The 9,718-nt window shown below is 39.2% G+C and overlaps 1 protein-coding gene across 1 annotated transcript; it reads right to left on the reverse strand.

The window, feature by feature from the left end:
• Positions 1 to 5,367: 5,367 nt before the first annotated feature.
• Positions 5,368 to 6,333, reverse strand: LOC137980992 (adenosine receptor A3-like). The gene has a single exon (XM_068828368.1). It carries the CDS (start codon positions 6,331 to 6,333, stop codon positions 5,368 to 5,370), a length of 966 nt encoding a protein of 321 aa, XP_068684469.1.
• Positions 6,334 to 9,718: the final 3,385 nt, after the last annotated feature.

The raw sequence follows: 9,718 nt of genomic DNA on the forward strand, positions 1-9,718 counted from the left end.
TACGATATATCTCTATTTCATGAATTGTCACTCTTCACCATTTGATTACCCATACTAATTTTATGGAATAATAAACATATAAAAATAGACGGTAAATCGATATACTGGAAAGACTGGTATGATTCCGGCATACTAAAAATCGAAGATCTCTTAGGCGAACGTTTTACAAAAGGCAAATCGCCCGGATAAAAGTCGCTTGTACTCAGAATGATCATGTGTGTGATGTAACAATAGTTTTATCAGTAAAGGAATTCCACATCACTATTTTCGAGTTTTAAACTCGTGATTAACTAAAGATTTGCCCTAAACGCCCTGAAATAACGTAACATAGCCCGTTTATAATCTCTAATAACATAGAGGGCAAAATTACTGAATACTGATTGGTCAATGAAGAGGGCATTTTTTTCTTAATTTTGCTTGAGAAGAGGGCAAAATTACTCGCTCACGATTGGTCGAGCGCCAAAAATTCTCGCTCCTGATTGGCTGAACGTATCTCTTCCACATTCAGTTGGTTTCTTCTGTTTGAGCAAAACAACTTCGTCTTCATCGAAGTTTGTCTTTTAATTCGCGCTGCATTCGCCGAAAAGGCATAAAGATTAAGAATTGGCTTTAAAAGATGATCTGAAATTTGAATTTTTGAGTGACAAGAAGAAGGGCAAAAGGTTTTTTTCGTGAAAAGCTTAAAACTTGGATCGGCTTACATGGCGCCCGGCGTAGCGCGATTGTGTGGTTGAAACACAATGATTCCTTTCGTCAAGGGCTTTCAGTTTACCACGACATCTTGCAGCTCAACAAAAAAGGTCACAGACCAATTTGCCATTGACGGGAGGAACGAGTAGCTCAAATTTGGTGGATTTTTTTGGACAAACCGTTTGCTATGTTTACGGATGCGTATTTGCAAGTGGTAAAAACCTCTACATCACAGGTGAATAAAATAAATTGAAGCTTAACATTTGGTTTAATCGTTGATACTGTTGTTCAGGAATGAAACTCGTATTTTCCTCTCGAGTGGATGTAAATAAAAATCATCTATACTCGTTTTGGACACAAAGAGCAAGTTGACTTGCTTGTCTGTTTGTCAGTTGTTTTGCTTCCGAGCGAACGAGTGTTTTAACTCAGCTTAGCTGTCTCTTTTTCGAGGTGCCTCAACAGTGTTAAGAAAATTTTGCCCGCTATGTTATTAACAAGTAATCGCAATGGGTCCTCGTAAAATTAAGGATTAATATCATTTGTGTTTTCAGAAGTTGCTGAAATTGCCCTCGTCGCTGCGCGACTCGGGCAATTTCAGCAACTTCTGAAAACACGCGTGATATTAATCCTTAATTTTACTCGGCCCCATGCGATTACCTATACTTATTTTGGAGGCTGTGGTAATAGCTAGCAAACGAAGTAGTACAAGAATGACCACCCTGCTAGCAGAGCCTTTCTTTTGCTTGCTCGATTTTGGCGTTCTCGTTATTGAATATGCGCTGCATATTGCCAGGATACAGTCTCAAACCCAAGCCTAATATGCCAGATCTCGCCGCCATCTTAGTTTTTCATAGTACGGCGGGCTCAGTTATAACCATCGGTCACTAAACGGACGTTCGCACTGGAAAAACCGGTTTGACAAGAGAAAACAAGATTGACTAGTCCAGAAGTTCGGGCTGCGGTTGACGCGATTCGGGCAGAGCCTCCTTTTCTTTTCCTCAGTAAAGAAAAAGACAAAAGGAGGCTCTGCTCGCAGGGTGAAGAATGACATACATAGAAAATAATCAGTCAAAGGATGGAAAGACGGTTAAACACAACTTTGTTTATTTAATAAATTTCAAACAGTATTACTTTTACGTAAACTTGGCCATGTACAATAAACAAATTTACAAGGGGAGGTCATTTTGCAGGGACATGTTGCACCGACATTTTCCAGCGACAAAAAGGTGTGTAGTATACACACTGAGGCGACATGCATCAGAGTCGTGCAGCGGGGACATGTGGCACGGACAAAATCATTCACAACATTTGCACACAACATTTGTGTCCCATGAAGTTCAACTTGTTGAACTTCATGGGACACGTCGCGGGGACAAAATAACCCCCAAATTGGTGTTGCACAATTATTAACCTATCAGTTCACACAAGGGGTCACGTCGCTGCAACATATCCCTGAAACATGCACCCGCAACATTATGTTGTAATTTGCACATGTTGTCCCTGCTACATGTCGCCTCAGTGTGCACTACACAAGTTTTTTGTCGCTGCAACATGTCCCTGCAACACGACCCTTCGTGTTTGACCACCTTAAGGGCCCGTACGCACTAGGCTGACAAAAATGATGTGTTCGGCTCAACCGAAAAGCTCAACAAAAATTCTCTGCCAAATTTTCAATTTGGTAATCGTGACCGGACTAAACGTTTTCTTTGGATCATGCCGTGTAATTTGTAAAATTTGTATTGTTTTCGCGCCTGACAAAAATCATCAGACGTCGTAGGACTCAGTAAACCCCCACAAAAAAGGACTTAACACTGTTATTGATCTACTCTTTTAATTATAACGTATTATTTTAAAGTTTATGATATGATTTCTACGGCCGTCCGACGAATACGTATAAAAAAAATCATTTGCTGAAATAACTATATGACAATAAACGTTGACGAAGAACTGGCATCGTTGTTATGGCTATCTTCCTCTGTTTTCAACGGGCAAAGGTCAAGGAGGTTTTTTATGCTTTGACTATTTGACATATCTTTCGCCACTTCTTTAAGACGAAAATCCGTGGTGACAAAAGGGCAGTCGCTCGAGTCTTGTACTCGAGCGACTGCCATGGAAACCATGGACAAATGATCAACACTGCCCAAAGTTCAGCCAATTTCAGCCCCGACTATGTAAACTCAGTTTAATAATAATAATAATAATAATAATAATAATAATAATAATAATAATAATAATAATAATATACAGTATTTATAGAGCGCTTATTCCCAATGGTCCAAAAGCGCTTTACATAATAAAAATAACAACAAAATCCTAAACCTACAAAACTACATTGTCATTCTATAAAAATTCCCAATGGTCCAAAAGCGCGTTACATAATAAAAATAACAACAAAATCCTAAACCTACAAAAGTACAAAACTACATTGTCATCCTATAAAAACATCATCATTCTATACAACATCATAACCAATTTCAAAAAGCCAAGTCTTGAGCTTAGATTTAAAAGAAGAAAGGGAATTACAAATTTTGATTATTTCCTCGTGTGCCACCTGTCTGCCTTTCTTTCAAGCTGCAAGTCACTTCCAACTTACCCGTAGGTTTTAAAAACAAAACAATACGGCAGTTTAAAACAGCCAACGGCTAAGGCAATGGCAGCGTTAAAATCAATGAAACCATGACGAGGAAAAATAAATGACTGGCAGGCATTTTAGCGCATTTCTTTCCCGTACTTTGCAAATCAATAAACTAAGCGAAACGTTTTCCCTTTACTTCAAGACGACCTCGGCATATTCTTCAACGTGAACGAAAAAAATACGAAGTAATAAGTTCTTACTAAAACATGTAGTTATAAAAACGAGCGATAAAAATAAAGAACGGCGTTTCGACCGCTCCAAGTACATTTTCAAGTTAAAATTCATGGATAAAAAATTCCGCATATACACAATTTCTGAAACAATGGGATGAAAGGTAAAAAGCTAAGTATTTACATATGAACAAAAAAAATAACAGAATGCGAAAATGAAGTGTAAATAAGAGGCGAAGATAATAAAAACTATTAGAAGTGTTAAGCAAACAGCCTTGCGCGGATGGAATCACTCTGTTTATCGCGCATACGTTCTGCGCATCTTGAGTTACTCGGATTTCTTATGGGTGGTGCTTATTAATACAGGGATATTTTTGTGCGGTTCAAAACTGTGCGGAGAAGCAGAACTTAGCAAGTGCTATTGGTATCCAAAAATAAAACTGGGGGTAACCACGCATTTTTCAGAGATAATTAAACTTCTATTTGGTATTTTAAAGCTCTTTACGAATATTGTTGATTAATTATCTTCAAAAAATGCGTGGTCACCCCCAATTTTTTTTTTGGATTTCAATAACACTTGTTAAGATCTGCTTTTCCCGCATATTCAGTAAACCAGGCAAAATCACCTTTGAATTAGTAGGCAGCGTCCTTAAGGAGGCTCGAAAGGGTTTTCAGGTGAGCGCGCGCGCGTAAGCCATGCACGCAATTCTAAAAGCTGCTCGCGTCAGCTCATGCATGAGTCACCAGAAATAAACAAATACCGCTAATTTCGCTCACCTTTCTTGTGATTCCTATACATATAGCATATAAATAGACATCTCCTATTCACGAAAACTACGAAAATTGTACACACACGGTTTAATGGTCACTTAAATCCGTTTGTGTTGGCCTGTAGCTTCACTCGCGCGTACACTCGAATGAGCGGGTGACGCATGCGTAAATGCCGATCTTGTAACTCGCTCATTTTCCTGATTTTGCAACTTTACTCGTTTATATCTCTGCTTTCGGACGGTGAATATTTTTAATTTTTTTGCATGTTAGCTTAGTTTAATTTAAACCGTTTGTAAAAAACCTTATTTTTTCTAAAAAACTGACCTACAGATTTTCTTGAATTTTAAATATTTGAGAGATTATTTCCAACATTATCTGGAAACGCTGAATAGGAAGATTTCACCGTCCCGTTTTTCAAAAAAAAAGACATTATATGTTGATTTTAAGGCTAAAAGAAATGCCTTATATCGTTGCCACGGTAACGTTATTTTGGAGGAAAGTGATGTGAGAACTCTATGATAAATACTTATTACCCTCGCCAAATTTCGTCTTGATATGATTACCCTAAATGTATCTAAGGACAGAATATCTTTATTCATTGAAAAAAAAGGAAAAACTATTTCGAGCCTCCTTAAGGTCCCGAATAAAAAAAAAATTCAAAGATCAAACAATCGAACTTGTTCGAGCACTTCCTTAGGACCCTAAGTTCTTTGCGATTTCACATAGCTCGTTTCCATGTTGTTCTCTCACATGGATGCCGATTACCGATCGTTTATGTTCCTCCACACTTTGACATAATCTGCATCACACTTAAAGAAATATACAACGAATTTGCAGATTATGTCGGCTTCACAAGCCGAATTTTTTATCGATGAACTTGAACTTGAAAATTACCGTGGAGCGGTCGAAACGTAGTTCTTATTTTTTATCGCTCGTTTTTATAACTAACAAAAATAAATGAATAAATAAATAATCTCGAGATAGTTGGGACAATGCAAGTTATATTTTAAGATAAGTATTCGTTGCCGCAGATTTCTTCGTTTGCTTTAGCTCTCTACCTTTAGTTTCAGTAACTGGCATTCCAGTTAAACGAAGAACTAGCTAAGTCGATGAACAGCACCATTTTTTCAATGTTGCCACGACAGCTTGTCTTACTTCTAAAATCTTCCAACAGTAGAGAAGTGGGTTCAATGAAGAGTTTACTAACACGAAAACCGCTGCATATTGTAGGCTTAAAACAGGAGTCTGGGACAGTTCACCTCGGACGCTAAGCAATGCTATGATAACAGTGTAAGGTAGATAACAAATCAGCAATGCAAGCTGAACCCATAACACACTGGACACCGCCTTTTTATACTTTGCTATGTGGCTCGCTTCACTTCGCTGACTACTACATGCTATTGGTGGATCTTCACGAGAGCGCCTGTCTTGAAGTCGAATGCGATGTTGACGGAGATTAAAGAAAATCATTGTGTGCGAGAACGCAGAGGCTGACAGACAAATGAGTAACACCATTGTTTGTATAAAGGTTGTGGTAAACTGAGAACTCCATTCGTAGACAGCAGAGACGGCAGTACCCAAAACCCAAAACATTATAATTATTCCGTACACACGTTTCGTAGTTACTGTTTCGCTGTACCTCATTCCCAATGACAAAGCCAGAAGTCTGTCCACGCTTATAGCACTCGTGGTCAACAAAGACACTGTACACAACGCAGAATTTAATACAACAGTAGAGAAAAGTGCGTAGTAGCAAACGCTCCAGTGCTCTTTTATTGCAGACACCCAATAGATAGCAGCTAAAGGATCGGAAAGCATACCGACACAGAAATCACTTGTCGCTAAGCTTCGAAGCAACAGTTTGGACGGTGAACCAAGTGTAGACTCTTTCCGGAGGGCAACTAGTATTAAAGCGTTTCCCAAGGATGTAAAAATGCATAGAAAAACAATAAAAGTTGAGAGAAATATGAGGTGGTGGCGTATTCCTTCGTTGAATCTTTCTGAGCAAAAGTACTCCTGGTATGTCTTCTTCCCAACAATTTCTGTAAGGTTTGCGTTCATTGACATGGTGTCGTTGTTACAGTTGCTTTTCAGCCAGCCAAACGGGATGAACTGAGACCACGCAGGTGTTTTAAAGTGTCGTAAAGTCTAAATTATGCACATTTATGCTTTTCGATTAATGAGACAATACCCTTAAGTCAAACAGTACTCTTTTCAGTGGGCGAAAGATCGACGTGATGCTCGTACTTATCAGGAGAAATTAAGCAATTGTCTCATATAGACAGCTGGGAAATTCAGGCGACTTCAAAGGGATTCGAACTAATGACCTCCGCGATCCCAGTGAAATGCTCTACCAACTGATCTATGAACAATTAGGAGTTTAAAACCGTGCAGGGGTTTTGTTTCAGGCCGGACGCCTGACACAACGTCCGGTTGTTTGACATGTAACGTCCGGTAGTTTACACAGGAAATAATTATTTTTTCAAGTGTGAAAATCGTAACGTTGTTTTCCATTTATTAACCAAAGAAAGACTTGCCCCTTATTTTACTCTCTTAGTTATGTAATGCATACAATCGAGAAAAGAAAGGAGATAATTTCTGTCATACACATGTATAATAAAATCCTTTTTCATTATTCCTTGTCCCTTTCCCCCTCCCTTGCTAGCGAAAAATATTGACCAGAAAAGTTCGCTGACAACTGACCCTGACTTTGATCAGAGAGCATCTGTTCGAATCAGTCTTTCTCAAGTTTCATGTGTACATCATCTCACCGAAATGAAAAGAATAACCAATTTTTTGCGCCATCGGTGAAGAAAAGACGAGTTGACGGTAAGTGTCTTATGCATCTAAGAATAATTAAAAATCATAGGACGAGGTTGAGCAAAATATCGTGATTTGTCAGTGGCGAGCAAGTCAATTATTTGCCGAAGCCGAAGGCTGAGGCAAATAATTGATCTGCGAGACACTGGCAAATCACAATATTTTGCGATAACCGAGATCAATAATTGTTTTATCATTCGATCACCGAGTTTGTTTTTTGTTTTCGTTTCCGGAAAGCTGTAAGCGCGCGCGCTGCCTTGCAGAGTCGAGTAATGACACCAATCAATTTCCTTCTCAGCACAATTATATTTGTAGACTTCAGATTGTAGTTACAGTCAAAGGTTCAATAACACTAGGCATCAACAAAGCTGAAGAATTTCACAGTTTTCAAAGCTTATCCCGACACGTGAAGCTCGCCATTCTTTTTTTTTGTCTTCAGCATAATATCTCTTCAGTACATATGCATTCGCCAACTTGTCCTTCGCGTCGATGACACGAGTGACTCTTCGTCTACCTTTCTTTCCTTGAGATACTCTCGAAATACGTTGAGTGCAACTTTTGTTCCTTTTTTAGTATTCTCACTGTTCTTTCGACCAACTAAAGATGTCGAATCATTCTCTGACAGCTCGGGGAACCGATCTACCATTTTCTCGCAACAGCGGGATTTCAATTGCGCATGACCAGAATATTATTTGCAGCAAAACACTTATTTGTAGGCAGTTATTTGCAGGTCACGGGGTGGGCTCTCGTCCAATGAAAAGGAAGGACAAAATACATCGAATGATAATGATTATTAGTATAAACACACAGGTGATTATAAAAATCGAGCGCTCTCATTGGTTCGCTATCTCGGATTATCAGCCGATAATCACCTCGACGGACAAAATGGCTGCCAGTAGTCGTTTTGCCACTGTAAAAAGCTAAGTATTTACATACGAACAATAAAAAATAACAGAATGCGAAAATGAAGTGTAAATAAGAGGTGAAGAGAATGAAAACTTAAAAGTATTGAAGATCCGTTATCGTCTTCAACGGATAAAAAAACGAATAAAGAATAAAAACGAAAGAAATTTTAATATAACGAAAAATTCGCAAGACAAAAGCAAGTGGTAGAAAAAATGTTAAAAATCCTAAGAAAATTATTGTTTCTTTAAGAGAATGTGATATTGACTTGGGAGCGGGCACAAATTATTGTCCGCCCCAACGGTTGTTGCCGTGTGCCATGACTCCAATGTCTTTCTACTTTGGTTGTTCGCTTTTTCAATGATTTTAGAGTTGTGGAAGTCAATAACATGATTAAAGGTCCACGCGTGTTTTGCGTCATTTGAGCCTTTAGTGCAATGCTTTAAGTTCCTGATGTGTTCTTTTCTCCTAGTAGTACGGATCTTTTAGTTTCGCCAATGTAGCTCCTGGGGTAACATGCGAGGACATAATATCCTTATTGAATTTTGTGCCGTCCAATAATTTCTTTGTTTATAATGACACCATCTACAAACAAATCCATGGTTGTGCTATGGGTAGCCCCGTCAGCCCCATAGTAGCCAAACCTATGCATGGAAGAAATCGACTGAAAAAACAGCAATCAACGCGACTACTGTCGCGCCGAAATTTTGGAAGCGGTATGTAGACGACAGTTTCTGCATTATTAAGAGTGACGCTGTTGCCTCCTTCCACGATTCATTGAACTCAATCGATCAGCATATTTCTTTCACCATCGAACACGAGTCCAACGGCCAACTACCCTTTCTTGACACCCTCCGATTTCGCGCGATAACGGAAAACTTTTGGTTGACATCTACCGCAAACCCACACATACGGATAGATATCTTGACTTCCATTCACACCATGACAGAAAACATAAAATCTGCACCGCTGAGACACTCCTGCATAGAGCTTTGAATCTCCCCAACACACAAGTTGGAAAGACCCGTGAAACTGCTCGTGTTTGCGCCGCTTTACACTCCAACGGCTATCCCAAACAAATCGCTGCTGATGTTATAAGAAAGAAAGCGAGGCCTCCACCACCTACACCTACTCCAGAAGAGTTGGTCGGTATGTTCTTTAAATGGGCTGAGCCAACAAACCGACGCAACTTTAGAGTCCTTCCCTACGTCAAAGGCATCACGGAACCTCTCACTAGAATCCTCAAGGAACATGACATCCAGGTCACCAGCAGACCGGTAAAAACTTTACAACAGCATTTCCCTATCCCTAAGTTTCGACCTGCCGAAGAGGACCATCTATAAAATTCCATGCGCATTTTGCCCCTGGAGCTACATTGGCGAAACTAAAAGATCCTTTACTACTAGGAGAAAAGAACACAAGAGGAACATAAACGATTGTACTAAAGGCTCAACTGTCGCAAAACACGCGTGGACTTTTAATCATGTTATTGACTTCAACAACTCTAAAATCATTGGCAAAGCGAACAACCGGAGTAGAAAGACATTGGAGTCATGGCACACGGCAACAACCGTTGGGGCGGACAATAATTCGTGCCCGCTCCCAAGACAATATCACATTCTCTTAAAGAAACACTAATTTTCTTAGCATTTTTAACATTGTTTCTACCACTTGCTTTTATCTTTTAATTTATGCAAATTTTTCGTTATATTTAATTTCTTTCGTTTTT

Source organism: Montipora foliosa, chromosome 12 (genome assembly GCF_036669935.1).
Source record: "Montipora foliosa isolate CH-2021 chromosome 12, ASM3666993v2, whole genome shotgun sequence".
Taxonomy (NCBI): domain Eukaryota; kingdom Metazoa; phylum Cnidaria; class Anthozoa; order Scleractinia; family Acroporidae; genus Montipora; species Montipora foliosa.